This window comes from Malus sylvestris, chromosome 9 (genome assembly GCF_916048215.2).
Source record: "Malus sylvestris chromosome 9, drMalSylv7.2, whole genome shotgun sequence".
In the NCBI taxonomy this organism is placed as follows: domain Eukaryota; kingdom Viridiplantae; phylum Streptophyta; class Magnoliopsida; order Rosales; family Rosaceae; genus Malus; species Malus sylvestris.
Window position 1 is genome coordinate 208,572 of NC_062268.1, and position 21,080 is coordinate 229,651.

General features: G+C 35.8%; 3 protein-coding genes and 1 pseudogene across 6 annotated transcripts in view; 2 read left to right on the top strand and 2 right to left on the bottom strand.

Annotated features, from left to right (window-relative positions):
- Positions 1-1,814: 1,814 nt before the first annotated feature.
- On the bottom strand, positions 1,815-4,993 carry LOC126634550 (nudix hydrolase 13, mitochondrial-like). Of its 2 annotated transcripts, none has more exons than XM_050305069.1 (6): positions 4,411-4,993; positions 4,073-4,192; positions 3,140-3,257; positions 2,932-3,015; positions 2,649-2,804; positions 1,815-2,538 (listed from the first exon to the last, which is right to left on the bottom strand). In XM_050305069.1, exons 2-6 carry the CDS (start codon positions 4,147-4,149, stop codon positions 2,152-2,154), a joined length of 822 nt encoding a protein of 273 aa, XP_050161026.1. In that variant the 5' UTR covers positions 4,150-4,192; positions 4,411-4,993; the 3' UTR covers positions 1,815-2,151. The 2 variants fall into 2 exon arrangements, with proteins under 2 accessions (XP_050161026.1, XP_050161025.1); XM_050305068.1 differs by having other exon boundaries at positions 4,073-4,197.
- Positions 4,994-12,343: 7,350 nt separating this feature from the next.
- On the bottom strand, positions 12,344-13,724 carry LOC126582486 (calcium-dependent mitochondrial ATP-magnesium/phosphate carrier protein 2-like; annotated as a pseudogene).
- Positions 13,725-16,373: 2,649 nt separating this feature from the next.
- Positions 16,374-20,373, top strand: LOC126634547 (nodulation receptor kinase-like). 3 transcript variants are annotated; one of them, XM_050305064.1, is made up of 8 exons: positions 16,374-17,033; positions 17,280-17,633; positions 17,734-17,942; positions 18,342-18,468; positions 18,697-18,768; positions 18,989-19,175; positions 19,361-19,493; positions 19,787-20,373. In XM_050305064.1, the coding sequence occupies exons 2-8, from the start codon at positions 17,429-17,431 to the stop codon at positions 20,048-20,050; spliced, it is 1,197 nt and encodes a 398-aa protein (XP_050161021.1). In that variant the 5' UTR covers positions 16,374-17,033; positions 17,280-17,428; the 3' UTR covers positions 20,051-20,373. The 3 variants fall into 3 exon arrangements, with proteins under 3 accessions (XP_050161021.1, XP_050161020.1, XP_050161022.1); XM_050305063.1 differs by having other exon boundaries at positions 17,420-17,633; XM_050305065.1 differs by having other exon boundaries at positions 16,374-16,620; positions 17,420-17,633.
- Positions 20,374-20,470: 97 nt separating this feature from the next.
- The window catches only part of LOC126634553 (UPF0496 protein At3g19330), a 2,620-nt gene continuing 2,010 nt past the window's right edge, over positions 20,471-21,080 (top strand). Inside the window, exons 1-2 of the mRNA XM_050305072.1 lie at positions 20,471-20,727; positions 20,798-21,071. Of these exons, the coding sequence (XP_050161029.1) occupies positions 20,619-20,727; positions 20,798-21,071 (383 nt within the window). The 5' untranslated portion in view covers positions 20,471-20,618. The remainder of the gene's footprint in view (positions 20,728-20,797; positions 21,072-21,080) is intronic.

Sequence of the window (21,080 nt, forward strand, 5' to 3'; positions counted from 1 at the left end):
CCATTATTAAAGCAAAGCAATACATTTCAGGTGAGACTGTCGCGAATCGAGAGCAACAAGGCGAAGCGATTTGTCGGAGATGCATTAAGTGCGTCCACGTCCGCACCACCAGTAGCGGAGATGAGAGGCCCTGCGCTATGCTATGTATATATTTTCCCTCTTGTACCTTGGATATACTTATACGATGATGCCCTGGCCCACCACAGTAATTAAAACCAAACAATGTCATTTAATTGTCACCAATTGCAGCAGAGATGAGAGGCCTGTGCTATGCTATGTATATATTTTTCCCATATGTTATTTTGTTTGTATATATTTGTAGGAGTTCGTGAAGGAGATTTGATTCTGGTGTCTACTTTCTCGGTTCAGAGTTTGACTTCATTTGAGGATGTGACGGCAGCGGCAATGTGGTATTTGATGGTAGAGATTAGGGTTTTTTTATTGTCTATTTTCTGCTACCTTTGGGTCTAAGCTTATGTAGGCCTCCCATTGTATTTTGGGTTGCTGCTCTCAATTTGCTTAGCCCGGCATTGTTTACTTTAACGAAAAATCATTTTTTTACACTAAAAAGTCAATCATAACACTATTTACTTTACCCTTTATTTTGTCATTTTTATTAAAACTCAAAGTTTTAAAACCATTTTAATTAGTTTTCCTTATTTAATATTGACTATCATTCATTTAATTTTTTTATGTAATCAATGGGATTATGGCGCCTGGATACCTACTACATTACGTAAGCAACCAGAGAAAGAGGCGGGAGACAAAAGCCGTAGAGGTTAGAAGGGCGCGCACACGTTTTGGACGCGGGAGGTGGCTGTACGTGGATTCCACGGACATAATTCCGGAGAGTGGAGATGAAGTAGGCACTTGCGCCAATGCAACTTCCAGGAAGAGGAGGGATGGAAGTATAACTTATGGGACTCGACTCGAGAGGGCAGATAAATTTGCAATGGGTAGTGTATACTTGACATTGTGCACTTCTGTTCCTTCCTTCAGGATTTGGATTTGCATTGAAGTACCCTCTATTTAATTAAATTCTAATTAACAAAAAATCGCACTAAATAGGGACAGAGCCCAGCCCAGCCCAGCCTGTGAGGGAGGGGACCAAATGGAAAATGGGGAATGCAACTGACAGCTTATTGCTTGTTCCCGCTCGGGACTGTTGAGCTGATGATGGATTGACCCAATTGAATTTACACATAAGTATATCTCATCCAGTCCACCTCCTCATTTGCCTCATTTGCCTCCTTGGCTCTGGTGACTGGTCTACGTACTGGTCACACCAAACACTGTCCACGTCCACCTCATCCTCAACAGCTAGATCCGCCTCATGAAGAGAATGTTTTATATGCAATGAGTTCACCATTATCATCAAGTGGTGTCTTATTCTAATAAATGCATGTCATGTGTGAGTTTTTCTCTTCATGCCAATACATTATTGAATCATGATGCCATAATAAAACTAATAAACCCGCTCTAAGTTTAATTAGGGATATAGATGTTATAATATGTGGCATACATTTTGGAATTTGGAGGAGGAGGAGATAAACTTTGAAACTTTCTACTGATCATCAGATATCAATCAACATCATAAATCAAGTTGAACTTAGTTTTGTATATGCATGTCTATTATTTATAATTAACGAAGAAGCGTTTAAAAGTTATATCAAGTTGAAACATTTCTGCTTCTGATTGGAGTCGCTACTAGGCAGAGAAATTGAACATCATACATGTCAATTTGCATAAGCGATTGCCAGCAATGCGGGAAGATTGCATTTCAAAAGGACAATTTTGAAATCAATTTGGCTGGGAAAAATTAATTCTGGCAAGGGATATCATTTACATAGTGGGAATCCTACAATCCAGACTCGGAAAGACTAATATACCCTTAAATTTGACGAAAAAGATAAGGAATTTGACAGAAGAACCACTAATGCAATGCATGGTTAAGTTGGAGAGCAGAAAAAAACTAAAATGAGAATCTAGAGACGAAAGCTAAAAAATGGGGTAAAGTTGAGGGCCACCACGCACCCTCTATATACATACATACATACATACATACATATACCACCACGCACCCTCTATATACACACATACATACATATATATATATATATGTATATATATCATGCTTCTTACATCATATAGTCATATGTCATCAATGGCAACCCCTTGGCCATGACAATGAACTGATATTACCGTTTGACTAGCACTTGAAGAAGCAGGCTTTATGTAGCAGTTTGACGACATTATTTTACATTCAGGCACCACATGCTCCACATCTGATGAAGAGGCCGCCTGCGGCAGTGGGTGTAGGGTAGAATCCGAAGATGGCAGCTCCTCTCCTTTCATCTGATCTTCTGATCCCGTCATCATCTCCACAACTTTCACTTGTACACCTTCATCAATATCATCATCATCATCATCATCATCATCATCACAGATTGAAACTTCTGCCATAACTCTTAGAAACTGCTCCAGCGCTTTGCGCATCCATTCATACCGGCAGACTCTAAAAGCCTCCTTTATGCTTAGCTATATCCGTACATATTAATTCCACATAGAATTTAAATAATTAAAAATCAAGTCTCTACTTTAGATAATTAATATGTTATAGAAATATGTACGTAGTACTAATTACGTACCCATTTTCTGTCACGGTTTTGCTGCTCTGGCCAGGCATCAAGCTCTAGAGTGACCTCCAACGCAAACATGTATCCTCTGCATCCTCCATCCATGCTGAGGCGGCACATTTCCTCTCTACTTTTGCTTCTGAACTCCCATACTCCCAGCGGAGTTTCCTGATCGAGAGAAAAAATATACAGACAAACCAGTTATATATAACGTTAAGGTTCTTATGCTTCATCATTAATTTCCTAACAATCATCAAACCAAATACAAATAAAATTAAGCACAATTAGTACGTACTCTTAGGGTTCCTTTGACCCCTGCTTCCTCAAAGGCTTCGCGACAAGCAGCTTCTAAAACAGTCTCATCATCCTCCCATCCACCCTGACACAGACACACACACACGCACACATTTGAAGCTAATTAATTAAACCATGCAGCAGATCGATATGAATTAGTATCAGTTAATCTGGAAATAATGAAGTAATTAATTAAGATGGATGCATACTTTTGGGAAGACTCTGTCATAACGATCTGGTGAAGAAACCATAAGAACTTGTATCCTGTTCTCAATATCACCAAATTGGTCGTCTCCATCGTCTTCTGCTATCCGGTAAGGAATGCATCTGTTGCAACACGTGCAAGTACGACCTAGCTCTATGAGTACGTAGTATTCCAGAGTGAATTCCTTCCATAATATATTTTAAACGTAAGGGTAATGCTAAAGTAATCGTTGTTTTAAATCTTATTTGTAAATTATACAATGTGACAATCAAATAAGACTCTAGGATTTACATAATTTAAAAATGTAGATCAAACGTCAACAACCACGTCATGTAATTTACATAATATGATTAAAAAGGATGGTTACTATTATCATAATAATTTTGTGATTAAGAATTCTGTAAATGAGACAAAAAAGATCGTGCAAAATATAAAAACATAAAGAAAGTTAAGTCATGCCTTATTGTAAGTTGTAATTGATATGACCTATGAGATGAAGACAATTTGCATGCATCCATCAAACAGCAAAGTCAAGTGTATATAGCTAACTATATATATTGCTATTGTATTACCGGTGGTTATTAGTTAATTGGGACTTGGTACCTTTTGTTTTTATTTTCTTTTGGTGATCCCTACTATATATTATATTTATTATCAGTAATTTGATTATTTTTTACTTTCATCGAATTCTAAAGTATTACAATTTGAACGCACTCGATCGATCGAGAGGAAAGACACATGAATGGAAACTTGACTAATAACGCTGCAGCAACTGATTAACACAAGGGACGAAAAATCACGCGCCAACAGTAAAAATATACACATATATGTGAGTGAAATGAAACTCAGAGAAACCCCCAATTAAATGAAACTCAGACGAAAGTATTTGATGAAGCAATGAATGGAAAAGAAGGGCATACTATTGCTACATACGTACCCAGAAACGAGTCGGAAATTGTTGTCATAGCGTTGCCGATGTCGCCCAGTTCGTGCTAGTAGCACAGAAGATGACATGATGATGTGTGTATATATATATTCTTCTATATATCTACCGAAACTATCCTTCAAACCCAAAGCCAAGAAAATTAATTAATTAATTAATAAAAAAGAATGAGGTAATTTCGATCTGATTCTAAGGTAGCTAGATCGGTTTAAAAAAACAAAAACCACAATAATTAGAAGCATTAAGAGAGAGAGATACAAGCAAAGCTAGAACAAGAGGAATTAATCAATAAAGATATTTGTATATATTGATTTGGAAGGTAGGTTACGTACCAGGTAATTAGTTTTGTATGAACTTTGAGGAAAAAGAACCAGCTGTACTACCTAGCTAGCTAGCTTTCATAACATAACACAACAAATTACTTAAATTCTCGTCTCTTTCTCTCTCGATCGATCAACAAAAATTTCTTATTAAATGATCAGCTAGCTCTCATATATCTCGTCAACAAATAAACTCGACCGATTATAAAGGCTGGTTAAGGCCAGCTGCTGCTAGCTAGCTTTGAACAATGCAGCACAACATTTACGTCCAAAGATCGACCCTAATAACTCTTAGTTTCTCCCAAGAGGCGGCCGGACAAGTTGCCAACTGACTTGTATATATAGATATCTTTGTGTCAGACACAAGAGAAGAATCTACATTATACTGCAGCTTTTCCTGGAGATGAGTAAAATTAGAAAGGGAATAATACAGAACAAGAAATATCGATGGAATAATGATAATGTCGAGGGAATTTCAAAGAAAGAACTAACAGAGAGAGAGAGAGAGAGAGAGAGAGAGAGAGAGAGAGAGAGAGAGAGAGAGAGAGAGAGAGAGAGAACGAGGTGAGAGGGTGAGGGACAGGAATTTCCGCGGGACCAGAGCAACGGCATCCATTTATAAGAAAACCGTGCCAAGTTCATTTCCATAACGTCCCCAACTCCATTAAGTTATTTTTATTATTTTATCGTTATACAATTTAATTAAGTTCTGGCCATTCTCATATGGCAACTGGCACCTCCTTATATGTTATAACTGATGACGATTGAATTAACTATCAATTAAAACTCAGTTTTTCGGTAAATATATCCATCCAACCAACTTAATTAGCAACTACAGCATAGAGAATTGTGATTATGTGTATGCTGCCAAACATTGATTAATATGCATGAATAATTATGTATTAACGCACCTTAATTAATCTTCCACTTTATATATTGGTTGCTATAACAAGCTGCGATGGATGTAGAAGTGATGAGCATTTCATTATTTTTAATTTTCCTTGGCGAGTCGGCGACTGTAGCTTTGCTAAAGCATGCATGCATGCATTTTATAAAAGGAAACTAATTAAAATGACTTTAAAACTTTTAGTTTTAACAATAAATATAAAATAAAGGTTAAAGTGAATAATACCATGTTTGACTTTTTAGAATAAAAATATATTTTTCGTTAAAATAAACAATAGCGGAAACTTTTTATTAAAGTTCTTTTTTTATAAGGAAAACTAATGAAAAATGTTTGAAAACTTTGATTTTTAATGATAAGAACAAAATAAAGGGTAAAGTGAATAGTACTATGATTGACTTTTTAGTGTAAAAATATAATTTTTCGTTAAAGTGAACAGTACCAGATACTTTTCGTTAAAGTTTCTTTTTTTATAATTTGTTTGCTTTGCCGTTGACGTGGAAGATTTGTAAAAAGAGAAAACCAAAAGTAACCCGAAACACGCAAGCTAGTATGGCCGTCGATCATGCGAGAAAACGATAGCCACGTGGTTAAGTAATATATACTAGCTAATAAATAGAGTAATCATGTGGTGGGAAAATGCTCGATAATACAAAAAAGCTAGATTTTATTAGTTAAAGATGACATGAGAAAACGATAGACGAAGCTTCGGCATGCATAATGGTGATTGAGAAGCCAAAAGCATATCAATTTTTTCCACATATAGCTTTTTAACAACTTTAATTTTAATATCTTATATATATATATATATATATATATATATGTATGTATGTAAAGAGAACACAAAAAATTAATAGTATTTTTTGTGTCACTAAGCTTCAACAAAAATATTTGAACAAAAAAATTTCAAAGGCATCCCAAAATAATACATCAAATAAGGTAGGGGTATTTTTATCATTTTAACTATGTTTTTTTAATATTTAATTTTTGTGTGCTGTTTTTTTTAATTAATACCTCATAATAGGCTAGCAATAATGTGATTCAATTTCTCTATTTTTAAATATGTTCAAAATATCTTAAGATGCGTGTAATACGGGTTATGAAAAAGGTATTTCGCATGCGGATAATAATGTGATTAAATTAGTTGTCAAATGATTGTTTTTTTTTTAACAAACGATATTATCTAACTAAGGGGGAGAGGGATGGTCTTAGCCTCACAATGGGTTAGCAATAATGTGATTCAATCAGTTGTTCATTCAATATTATTTTATCTATTTTTAAACACGTTCAAAATATCTTAAGAAGCGTGTAATGCTGATTATAAAAATGGTCTTTCGCACACGGATAATAATGTGATTAAATTAGTTGTCAAATGATTGTTTTTTTTAACAAATTATATTATCTACACTAAGGGGAAGGGAGTGAGCTTAGCCTCACAATGGGTTAGCAATAATGTGATTCAATCAATTGTTTATTAAATATTATTTTTTCTATTTTTAATGTAAATTCTATAGAGACTGATTTTATTATGTAAATTCAGCTGTTTTAATTCATTTATGAGGGGTTTATTCTAGCATGATCTAAGATTATTCATTTACTTCAAATATTTGGCTTTCCTTTTGTCAATTTACGCATATAAATACACTTAAAACGTGTAAGTCATGCATAGCATGCCATGATTCAAAAAATGTTTTATGCATGCGCTTACGCACATGCATGAAGGCTAGTAATATTAAGCGCGTGCATGAAGGCTATTAATATTATAAGGGGGTGTGCTATCCACACACCCTTAATAATTTTTGTCTATTGATCTTCTTCAATTCATCCGATCTGATGACCGAAAATTAAAAAAGTGTGTGAGAAGTAAAATGGGGTGTGTGGATATCACACCCCTATTATAAGCGTTGATCAAAATCCTCTTAGTCTCCGGTTTCAGTTTTTCCTTGCAGTTGCTGATCTATTAACTAACAAGCAAGGGAGGGAATTGCAACACCAGCACCGCCTTTTTATTGTTCGTAAATATCCTTTATCTCTGCATTTTAATTTATATTTATACTATGTTTTTAATGCAGCACTCTTTGTCAATAAAAGGTAGCATACCTCATGCAAAGTGTCTGTCTAGGTACGTAGCTGACATATGTATATCATCATACATAATTGCATTGGAATGTTCAGTGACGTTCCTGGAAAAACTGCACTAGCTAGTGGTGCAAAATAGTTACTAATCAAATTAATCAAAGGCATGCGCATTGATTCTTTTGGGCTAGTGCGCAATGCATATATGCAGTTTGCTTTAGCATCGATATAGCTATAAGGCTAAACTCGACTCGAAAGTGGTTAATTATTTTCGAGTCGAGCCATTTTTCGGCCAAACTACGGTGAGTTGGTCATCGAAAAATGTATCATTATCTTCATCTCGTCGAGAAATATGATTTTCGTTTATGAATCACTCGATTTCGTTGAGTATTGAAGAAGTTATGAACGTTTAAAGCTTACCCAGTTTCCTGCGAGTTTTCCAGTTTTCCTGCTGACCAGTCACCTTTCAGACTATTTTCAGGCCATCTCTGGCAACCATTGGGCTTCCAAATAGGTATAATCTTATTCTACAATTTTATAATATAGGCATCGACCCTATTGTTGTGGCACGAGACAAATGGCTTGACTTTATATATACATACATACATACATACATATATTGATAGTACTTTCTTTCATGAATAAGAACATAAATACATACATATATTGTCACATTCCGATCCGGGGTCCACCACATCCCGGGCTTGACTCCACCGTAGCATGATATTGTCTGCTTTGGGCCCCGACCACGCCCTCACAATTTTGTTTCTGTGAACTCACACGAGCAGAACTTCCCAGTGGGTCATCCATTATATGATTGCTCTCGAGCGATCTCGCTTAACTTCGGAGTTCCTATGGAATCCGAAGCCAATGAGCTCCCAAAAGGCCTCGTGCTATATGGAGGTGAGCATGTACATATAAGGCATAGAGGATCCACTCCCATGTACGATATGTGATCTAACATATATAATTAAAATCATGTATATTTATAGATTACAATATATATATATATATATATAAAGAGAACACCATAAAATGGTGAAGCATTCAAAATACCATAAATTGTCCTTCAAGAACTTCAAAAAATACAGTTGAACCAAAAGGAGTTAAAGTAATTCACAATATTTTAATTTTGGATGAATTTTTAATTTTTAATTTTAGAAAAAAATTAAAACAAAAACCTTCCACGTTAGTAATTCACTATATATGTATAGATAATATAGTATTATGGCGCATATATAGCATCGTTGCACGTAAAAGTATGCATGTATGAGAACTAAGAGCATGTTTACTTACTATGAGAAAGGTGGATATATAAAAGTTTATATATGAGAGAAACAACCCTTTCTTGGAAAGGACGAGGATTCTCTCCGGATCCTCTTTGTGGGGATCCGATGATCAATCAATTGTGTTCGTTTATTGTATATTGTGCAGTCAATTTTCGTTAAGTACTATTTATATTTAATTTTAAATTCAAAATTCAATATAATTTCTAATCGTACAATGTACGATAAACGGACTCGATTGATTAATCATCCGGATCCCCACAAAGAGAATCCGGAGAGGATCCTATTCTCCTTGGAAATCCTATATTTTGATTTTTTTTAAGCATGAAAAAATATGAAACAATAATGAAAATCAATTTCAATACTTAATTGCTAGTAAACACATAAATAAGAATCATATTCATCCTTTCAAAATTTTGGTTTGTTTTGAACCACATTATTTCAAAATTTCAATACTTAATGTAGATAATATGATTTGTTAAAAAAAATTAGTTTGCTAATAAACATAAAAATAAGAATATTACTATTTCTTACAAATTTATTATTTTTCGAAAAGAAATTTATTATGGCGTCCACATGGCTGTTTTCTACCTAATAACTTTTTTTCCCCTTCAAAATTTCATTGTATCGTTTATGTATAAAGGGTGAAGCAATCATATTGCTAAATTGTCCTTCTATTAAAGATTTAAAAAAAAACATATAAGGTGGTTAATAAGTTCATTATTTTTCAAAATATATTTAAGAAAAAACAATATCTCAAATAAATAAAATTAAAACAATTAAAAAAAGTAAATTATCAAACGTCTGCAGGTGTGGCAAGAGACTCTAATAAAACAAGAAAGACTTGAGGTAGCGGTATTTGGACGCACTCGATGAAGGGGTGGTTTGGGAGTGAGGTGCTTAAAAAAAAACACCCATGAAAAAAAGCTATGAGGGTTTTAGGTGTTTGGTAAACTAAAAAAAAAAAAGGCTTATTTTGGAAGCTGTTGTAAGAATAAGCTGAAATCAAAGGAAAAAACTGAAGCTGCTATTTGCAGCTTTGGAAAACTGGCTTTTTTTCAAAGCACACGGAACTACAGTGCTCCTTTAATGAAAATATCCACTATCAGACTGCTTTTTTTTCCAAAAGCATTTTTACAAAAAAGTTTACCAAACACTCTGCTGATTTATTTCACAGCCGCTTATTCTCACAGCACATCAACTTATTCTCACAGCAGCTTTTTTTCAAAGCACAACAATACCAAACAAGCCCGAAGTCATAGTCTCATGGCAAAGGACATTTGTCTTAATGAATATATAAATTGTATGTATACAAAAGGAGAAAATGAAAAGAAAAAGGGAAAATTCTCTAATAAAACAAGAAAGACTTGAGTCAGCGGTATTTGGACGCACTCGATGAAGACTCGATGAAGTCATAGTCTCATGGCAAAGGACATTTGTCTTAATGAATATATAAATTGTATGTATACAAAAGGAGAAAAGGAAAAGGAAAAGGAAAAGGGAAAATTCTCATTAGCACTTGAAAAAGTCGTGATGCCCTTCTTTTTCTTTTATTTTTCACTTTGAGAATGATGGTCATTAGCTCTAGAAAAAGAGGGTGTATTATGCATTTTGGGAATTGTATTGGTAGGTCTTCTTTGTAATGTATTAGCAAAATCTTTTAAGTTGCAGTCTTCCTATTATTATTCCTCAACGAAATGCCCTAAATTCGACGTTGGTCAATGGGGGTATATCCGTATATGGTATAAAATGGTGGTAGGCTTTCACATTCCAAACGGGAATCTCCTTTGTTGCTTGGTAAAATGAGATAGTTAGGAATTCATTTAGAGAGCTCAATAGAGATACTTTTTAGGGAGTTTTAACGAAACAGTATCGGTACTGTTTACATTTAACGAAAATTATATTTTTACTCTAAAAAGTCACTCATAGTACTATTCACTTACAATACATTTTTGTCATTTTGATTAAAACTCAAGGTTTTCAAGTCATTTTCATTAGTTTTCCTTACTTTTTAAAGACACAATATATACATGAGTGTTTGGTAATCAAAAGTTTGGATGGGACGGGATAAGTTTATAGATCTATAGTACGTTGAACAAAATAAACAAAGGAAAACTTTCTGATTTTGTTTAAGCTGAGGGTAAATTAATCCTTACATAATGGTGTGACGTCAACTATACTAATTCATCTTATACACTTTAACTTGGGAAAATTTGAAGATTATCATTGTTTCTTTGTAAAATATGCCAACATCATAAATTTAGTGAGTTATTCAATCAAATTTAGTTTTACGCAACAAATGTGACATAGTGGGTTGACAAAACTAGGATATCCAATTTCCATGCCCAAATGAAGGTAATTCCTTCCGGCTCTACTAGAGAACAAAGCACGATTATATTCATTTCGAATTCTGAAGACTCGTTAGAGGGCGAGCAGAATATCTTTCACTGTATCAATCTATAAACATATAAATGAAATGGTCACAGTTGCTACCAAAGTACCAATAGAACCCAAGGAGCACACTGTAAGATTGTGAATGACAATGAATGTTGTATTGGATCATTTTGTTGTAAGCCACTTGTCTATCAAGTTGTTAGCAACCAAAGTGATCCGATAGTCCTAATATAATAAGGATTATGGAGTCTTATCCCTTGCAATTAACCTAGAGGAAATCTGATAGATTTTATTACGAAGATGTAGAATCATGGTGGGACTTAAACACTAGAGAGATAGGGTCAATCTTCACAGCCAATGATAGGTCGGGTGTGTTAAAAACCCTAACGATATAAATATCACGGTTAAGTCCCTGCTTCCATACGCTTGTACTCTCAATCACGCTAAACCCTATTCACGGTAGAGAGTCATTTTGAAGTACTGGAAGTAGAAGACAACCTGTGAACTCAAGCCACCATGTCTCCAATCGGTGCAGGTTAGTATCATTCATCTTCTTCTTGTAATTATCATGATGCATGTTAAATTGTGATCCTAGAACCATGTTGTATTAGTCCACCTTACACACACGTCTAAATAGAAGACAGGCCCGAGCCGACGGCCCCAGAGAGATCTTATTTGAAGCCAACAAAAAAAAAAAGAAACAGATGTTATCCTAACACATATTTCGGATGACAGAAGAAAAAACACAAGCAAGAATAAAGAGAACTGATAGGAAACAATGAGCCATCAAAACTAGTACTACTCAACCAATCTGATCAATCAACTGTCAAGTGACACAAATGGCTTCTTAAACCTACCATGACACCGGTCTTCAAATTATCCAATCGACTCAAAGGTATAACAATATGCTCAAGTTACACACTGTGTTTGGGGTGGGGTGTTACAATACAACACTGCCCCATTGCATAAAAGGCTTTATACAAGTTTTCGGACACCCAACTATATGGGCAAGCCAATTTTGCCCTTTCACGAAACCTAATGCTAGCACTCTTATTTTTGCCCTTTCACGAAACCTAATGCTAGCACTCTTATCTATGCTACTAGCCTATGACTAAAAAAAATGATTTGTCCTATTCAATTTGGAACCTTATTCAACATATTCACTCATCATGATATCGTTGTCAACTTTACAGCCAGCAACTTACTTGCCGGTCATTGCTTAGAACTGCATAATTCTTTCATCCCAGATCCAAACTCTTTTTCATGGACTCATAAATCATATAAGTAATACTTGCAGATGGAACTACTTTAAGAAGATTAGGAAATATTCCTTTGTAGAATCCTCTTAACCTTTCATGTTGGAAGGTTCTCCTGAATACATCACTCATTCCTTTATATTCAGTGTATCTTGCATTCTGAAAACACGTTAAAAAATTAGCGTCAATTTAAAGACACTGACTTGAAAGTTACACATATCAAAAAAATCAATTCAACAAGATATCGATGTTTCCACAATGCACCTTGTCCTGACAACCTGCAGCCCCAATTGCACAAGAGCACCAGGTTCTACAGAAAAAAAAAATCAGGAAAAAAAAAAAAAAAAAAAAAAAAAAAACACTTACACCACATAACACAGTGCCAGAATTAGGGCAAAACACAATAAAATTAGAGCCTAAAAATGACGAGGAAAGTAAACTACTTTGCAAATGAAATTCTTACCCCTGTCATGCACAATATATTTCTTGGACATATCTTTCAATGTTTCATAAGCAGCAAGATCAATGCCAGCACAAAGGACCATCCCAAGCAAACATGGAACAACACCCTTATAAAATGCCCGGGGTCCCTCCTGAACCCATATTTCTCTACACAGATCCATAGGATTCGTGTCTTAACAAGATCCACGGGATAGATCACAGTTTGTGCCACAGCACCTGCTAAGCCACCAGAAACAAGGCGAGTTGCAGTGCCGACATTAGCCTTATCTTCTTCACCATTAGCATGGACAATAAAACTTTTCAGCATTTCATACGTGTAGAACCTGATGGCGCTTTCGGGAGCCACTTTCAAGACATTTAAACCATTGCCACGAAAAAAGCCCAATAAGCCACATTCTCCCCATATCTCTCTTATTGCTGGCATAATTCGAGCTCGTTTTGTTTGTACTTGCAAAATAACCTTTAAACGATCAAGAGGAGCGGTAGCTCTACGTGATGTTGCCCCTGCTACTGCTCCAGCAATCAAATATCTACTAGCATGGTCATGCTTACTGATAACCTCCGGGACAACAGTCTGCTCCCCAATATCAACTACAAGAACAATCAACTACAAGAAGTACCAGATGCGTACATGTTTTTAGTGACCAATTTTTAGATCAATCAAATATCACTCTGTCTTCAAATGTACCACAGAATGAGCCATAACAATGATATTTTCACGTGTATATATGAATATGTGTTTGTAATTCACACGTGCATGCAATGTTCTATTGACTAGATAAAATCGGCAGTTTCAAGTTTAAACAAAAAATGAGAATTAAGCAAAGCACATTTACATCACGTTCATGATTCTATATATTTACAATTACCAAGCGCAAGCAGGATAATCAGCAAAATCATGCATCTCCCGCTGGTGACCTCGAATCGAAATCCAACCTCGGACTGCATTATATCGGAGCTTAATTAGCCCTTTCCCCTTCAAAATTTCAAATGCTGCTGCCTTGGCTCTACATTCCTAGTTACTTCCCTCTCAAGACCTAGTTCCATTACTACAGAGCAATTCCACTTTCTCGATAGACTGCTGCCTGCAACAATACTCAATCATGTCCTTAGATGTCTCAGCCACTCCGGTCTTTCGTCTTTTAACCCACAGTTAGCTACATGTTGATATCTCACTCTCTAATCTCTCCTGAGTCTCCTCTCCTCTCCTCTCTCCTCTCCTCTATAGTAATATATGTACACCTTGGGAAAGCCTGAAACAGAACAAGGTACACTAACCACTTGCTTTTATTCTAATCACAATGTTGTATGATATCCAATATTGACAGCTTACCTTTTCACAATAAATTTCTTCCCAATTTTATATAAGATGAATTCATATGAGGAATGCATGGAATGGAACATTGATCATTGAATCTATGTTGTTCAATTCTCAGGAAAACTGTGGTTGCGCTATAAAACATGTTTATATCAAATGCCTATGAGCGATGATTTTTCTTTTTATAATGCCGAAAGATATCTCAATTTAAATATTCATAAATTGGCATAATATTGCTTGACTTGCGATAGCATGAGAAAGAATTACAAAATAAGAAAAAGCTCAAAGGTTCCATTGCAATTAGTACTAAAAGATTAGAAATCATTGAATCCACCAATAATTTCTGCGTTGACAATAATAACTAGTTAATTTTTTATGGTTCATACTGCTTTGGTGTCACATAACATTTGCAGTCGCCAGTCGTGTATATAAAACAAGTTACATTCCAATCATACTCATCATATTCATACTATAAAATGCATAAGCTCGAGCTGCGGACTTTTTTTTTTTCTTTGTTTGTTTGTTCAAGAGCCAATAGAAAAAAAAAAGTGAAACATGTTGTTTTCTAATAAGTGAAGCTGAATGTTGAGAGTACTAGTTCCACGTCAAAGAAAAATAGGATATGGCATTTGTCTATAAATAATTGAGTTACTTTTTATATTGTCAACTGGTTTTATAGTAAAATCTCAACTTTTTTCGTGGTATCAGAATAGATTATTCATCATGTGAAGCCCACCGACCACATATACTCCACGTCACTCGATTTGTGTTGTCTACGTGTTAAGCTTAAAAATTCGTCACATGTAAGAGAAAGGAACATGTTGAAAGTATTAACCTCGTATTGTCGAACATGAGGTGACGTGTTAAGAGTAATAATCACATAGAAAAACTAAGAAATTTTTCATATACTTATAAGTAATTAAACTATTCTTCATATTATCATTGATTTTAAAATGCAACCTCAACTCTTTACCAAAGCACTGCATCTCTGCAAGCAACTATGTCCAGTTTTTAAATAATAATATTTATTACTTGTTAGTAACCATCATGAGGATCCAAACGAAGAAATGACATGAGCGGATTTGGATCCTCTCCTGAGCCAATGGAGTGGATCCTTTTGACCAAGCATGTGGGTCGTTGAATTTTTATCCAACAGTTATAATTATTATAATTTTAAAGAGACTTCATGTTTGTAACCATTAGATAAAAATTCAACGACCCACAATATTTGGTGAGGATGATCCTCTCCATTGGCTCAGGAGAGGATCCAAATCCGACATGAGCAAACGGAAATAAGGAAATGATGAAAATGGCAGGAGGGAGAGCGAGAGATAGAGAACCGTAGAGGTTACAACGCTTATTAAGGTTTGTATATAATTAATATGTGTTTAATCAATAGTTTAATCTAAGACTAGTTTGATGTATTATTTAATTGCTCAGTAGGAGCCATGTCAACATAGCTCATAGCTGGCCAGCCCAACTCCCTCTCTCTCTCCGTCTCTTTTTAATATTCTTTGTTGAATGCTTTTATATATAAAAACGGAAAAGTAAATATATACACGAGTATACGTATTGCGTAATGTATATTGTCTTAAATTTGCCGTCAAGATGGGATTGTATTGTTCTTTGCCTTTCTGTCTTTTTTTGTACAATTAAGTTTCAAGTTTATTATTTTACGTGGCTGTTTTGTGTGATTAAGTTGGATAAAATGACGAGCTTGACATAGCAGAAGATAGTTTTTATTGTGCCGCTAATCCCACCTGTAATTGCTGTACACGCACAAAACGAGGCCCCTCCCTCAGTCGCTTTGTCTCTCTCTCAAGTTCCCAACTTGCATTAGCAGACAGTTATTATTCTGCTTTACAGCCCACACAAAAAAAGAAAAAAGAAATAAACGCACACGGAAAGAATAAATTCATTTAAAAAATATATATAATCGACCAAAATAAATATTTTTATTAATTAATAAAATATTTATTATCAATTAAAATTCTATGAAATTATTAGTTTAACCATCTAATTAAAATAAAATATGAATAAAAAATATGAGGCATAAATATAATTTCACACAACCAAATTTTACTATTTTTTTTTAAGTATCACCTACATGTAATCCTAACATATCTCTAATTAAAAAAATTAAAAAAACTTTTCACCCCCACTCTCTATCACTCTCTTCCTCTCTCATTTTATTTTAAAAACAAAAATAAAAAATGTTCTCACGCCCTTTATGGGTGCTCATATGCAGAGGCTGACAGACACGCGCTCTCTCTGTCCCTCTGTCTCTCTGTCTCTCTTATTCAGTTATTCTGGTTCACGCTTGACTCATATTTGATGTTTTGTTTTGGTGCTTGAGCATAAACCTTTGGTGGGTTGATTGCTTTGCAATTGAAATTGAATTTGCATGGGGTGAGGTGGGGGTGGGTGGGTTTTCTGTCTGTCCCTTTGATTGATTGAACTAGAACTATATATCCATCGTCAAAATTCAAGAGAGAGAAGTAGCAGTACAAGTGTTGTCGGCGCAAGGTCACTTTCTGTCGGCATTGTCTGTATCCAATCCAACTATGATATTGATATTTGAATATTTGATTGCATTTCCATTCAATTTAATTTAATCCAAATTACAATCCGGATTGATGCTTCTCCGATTCTCCTCTCTTCTCCTCTTGTCTTTACATTTTGATTTCCACCTGCATATTCTTCCATTCGTTCATTCCTTCCTTCATTCAAACATGCCTCTTTTCTTTCTATAATTATATCTCCTGCCTGCAACTTTCCATGTCATGAAATTTCAATTGGATTTGGGTGGCAATTTCCTTTCTTCTTCTCGTTGTTGTTGTTGTTGTTTTGGGAGGCTGTTCGTTCGTGTTGCCATTGGCAAATGAAGCTCGAGTATTTAGACAACTGGCTGCCTTACTTTTCTGGGACAAGGACCAGAGGTTTGCAGCTGCCTAAACCCCATGATACAATGATGCTTTGTTTCTATCTATGTTACTCTGCATTTCTATTCTATTGCATTTTGAATGTATATCACTACTACTCCGTTGGCATGACATTTTACTTGATTTTGCTTCGACTTTGATTTCAAAAACCATTGCTTTGCGGTTGTCGTTGTAATCATTGAAATTTTGCACCCTTATAGTTAATCCCCACCCTCACAACTTGCTGTCTAATCTGTTTTCTAGTTATCTGATGGAAGACCAATAATAAGGAAATAAAGAATTGAAAAGAAATAGTTACATCTGATGGATTTAAATTCCCTTGCTTTCCACGCACACCTTCTGTAGATTATCATCTTCTGCGTTTTGTATCCTCTGGATTCCAGGTTCAATGCATGATAATTCGTTTTACAACAATACTACCCATAGTTGAAGTGGTTACATACCAAATGTCAGCGTCTCTTGCAGCAATACTAGGAGGTGCTGCAGGAGCCGTGACTTTGGTGGGGATAAGCATCATACTCATATGGTTCTGTGTATCTCGCAATAGGAGTGTTCCAAGAACTTCTGAAACGGGTTCTTCTGATCCTTCTATTCAAGGTAACTCTTATTTCACATATGTTTGTTTCCTTCCTAGGGGAAACACACTTAGTATAGCATAAACAACAGCCTTTCAATTATCTGTTTTGATAACTTGCAGTGGGAAGACATGGAGGGGTTGAGTTGTCAATGCGAGAAACAAGGTGTTTTCATATGGAAGAACTGTCTCTGGCCACAAAACATTTCAGTGATAAAAATTTGATTGGGCAAGGAAAATTTGGGGAGGTTTATATGGGATTTCTCCAGGATGGAATGCTTGTGGCCATCAAAAAGCGACCTGGAACAGCTAGTCAGGAATTTATCAATGAGGTAGTGATCACTGTCCTAACCTTACAGGTGAAAGAAAAAAAGTTAATGAATTTGCAAGGCCTCTTGACAGATTGGTTTTCTCTTTCATGGCATTCGAGTATTATATATAATTTTGAGTTTGTTTTAGGGTGATAGGGGTTGTGCATTAACTGCTTATATATATTTGAAGAATGACCAGTATATGCTGTTTGAACAAAATTTAAAAAAAACAAAATACTCTTTGTACAGGTTCTGGTCGTAAGTTTGAATCAGTGTTTTTTCTTCCCTAACAACTTTTCTTCCTGATGAATTTGATGGACTGGTATATGCTTTAGTTTTTTCTCTCTTTGAATTCCTATTTGTGTTTTTGCATTGAACAGTGTATCATGGTTTATCTAACTGGACAGAATATTATATCAGGTACACTATCTCTCAGCTATTCAGCATCGGAATATTGTTACTCTCTTGGGTTACTGCCAAGAAAATAATCTACAGTTTCTTGTGTATGAGTACCTTCATAGTGGAAGTGTTTCCAGTCACTTGTACGGTAAAACTCTATCCAGCCACCATTTTTAATTTTGTGAGTCAAAAATTATGCTGGTGATATAAATATCTACTTAGCATATAAGGGTTTCTTTAACTTCGTGTGATATACATGTCGAATTATCATACGTGCAGTACTGTATTTCGTACGAAACCCTTTTGTTTTATCAATTGCCTTATCTATAATGCCTAAATTTCAGCATATGGAGTTTTTTCAAATTTTTCTTTGCAGGCACTGGCCAGCATTCACGTGAAAAGCTAGAATTCAAGAACCGCCTATCAATAGCTCAAGGGGCCGCTAAAGGTGATCATCTGCAAAATCAGTGAGCATTTGTGGCTTTCCTGGTATCAGGTTTTCATCTCTTTAGACAAAAAATATTCGGTTATGAGTATTGGTCCGTCAAATTCTTTTGTCAGCAACTGTAGGACTTTCAGATGTTCTAAAGTTCCTGCTTCTTTATGTGAGAAGTCTGGAAGCAATGGTCTCCTATTTATTAGGACTCATTTAGCTCCTCTGTCTGCAGGTTTGGCTCATCTTCACTCTTTGAGTCCCCGTCTGGTGCACAAGGATTTTAAAACAGCCAATGTTCTTGTAGATGAAAACTTCATAGCTAAGGTTGCTGATGCGGGAATTCGCAATTTCCTGGGAAGAGTTGATATTGCAGGCTCGTCTTCTCAAGTGACTGCTGATGAGATGTTCCTTGCTCCAGAGTAATAGTCTCTCCCTCTCTCTTTGTTTTTGTTTTTCTCTCTTTGTTGGATAAGGTTGGGTGAGGGGGTGGGGTGGGGTGGGGGGTTGAAGGGTATTGCTCTTAGTTCTCGGTGTTCTATATAACCATTCAAGTGAATGCTAAGAATAGTTGTCATTTTATCCAAATTTCTGTTTAATTTTGCAGGGTCAGAGAATTCAGACGATTTTCAGAAAAAAGTGACGTATATAGTTTTGGTGTATTCCTCCTGGAGTTAGTGAGCGGGCGAGAAGCAAGAGATTTTGCATCTTCTGACTCAAATCAGAACATGGTTGAATGGGTATGTGCTAGTGTGTCTTTACAACTGTTGGAATGCATTAGTCATATGATGGTATGCATTCAAATGTTTGCTTACATTGCCTTCTCTTCTCTATATCATATAGTGGAGGACCGGGAATGGTACACTAACTACTTGCTGTGGTGATTGTTTATACACAATATGATAGTTAAAAGTTTAATTGCTGCAACTTGCCAACATCACTGTTGAATCTTGAATACGTTTGTAATTTCTTGTTAATGTGTGAAAATCTTAAACTAAAGTTGTTTAATTTTGTTGTTGGGTCTTGTATAAAGGTGCAAAATATTCAAGAGGGCAGCAATGTATCGTGCATCATCGATGAGAGGTTGGGGAATAGCTTCACAGGTGAAGCTATGGAAGGGTTGATACAGTTGATCATGCGATGTGTGGAAGCTTTGAGTGAGAGGCGACCAAGCATGAGCAATGTGGTAACGGAGCTGGACCGGATAGTTGAGAAAGAGATGAGCTTGACAACAATCATGGGGGAAGGAACTTCTACAGTGATCCCGGGAAGTCAGTTATTTAAAGCAACAAAATAAAAAGACATTGTGTGCGTATGGCATCGCATCCTCCAAATTATTAAAAACTTGGAGGAGTGATATTTGTGAAATAGGTGTTTTTTTTTTCTTCTGTGAAAAGAAAAAGGAAATTGTTATATTTTTTTTAGGTTTCCTTTGCTTGCTGAAACATGAAACAAGAGAAAGAGAAGAGAGAAGAGAAGAGATATATCAGCTGTTCGATGAGTGAATAAAGCATTATTTTTTTATTTGATAACGTTTACACGATGATGAATGTAAGAGAAGTGTTTTTCTTGTTATATAAACCATTATTTATTGTTAATATAAATTGGAATTTGGATGTAGGTTTTGGGTTGCTGTTATATATGCATGTTCAACTGTTGCACTCTAAAAATTTAGATTGTTAATAGCAATTCTCGTCTACATACATATAACGGCATTTCAGCACTAGGTGAGGACAAGGCCTTTTCACTTTATGTATGATTGCGAGCGAGATTTTTAGGTTTGTGTCAGTTGGAGAAGAGGAAACTGCGATTCATTTCATTTCTTGTAAATTTGTAAATTTGTAATACAGAGGTGACTGGAGAGGATGCTGCAATGTCTCTCTCTGAAATTATCGTCGTCGTCGTCACCCTCCTCAGCAGCAGCAGCGGCTCCCAATGGCAATACTCATTCTCATCCGCCTCCCCCGTCGCAAGGTATTGGTCTGGGTCTGGCTCAATTTTTGACAATTTGGTAATTGAATTCAATTTTTTGACGTAATTTCAGGAGGAACGAGCTCTGAGGCATCGCCCTCCGCCACTCTCACCCACGAGTACACCCGCGCCGTCCAAAGCCAATCCTACAATGAAATTTGGTCCAAGGTTCATCAGGTCCACGACCACCACCATGATCCTGGTCATGATGAGCTGCCGCTGGAGGAGGAGGACCACGACGAATCGGATAATGAAGAGAGCCGCCACCGCCGGAGTCAGAGGCAGCACCAGCTTCTGTTGGGGCGAGTGCTTCAGCCCAACCGAGAGTGCGTCCAAGAGGCGCTTCGCCTCGCCAA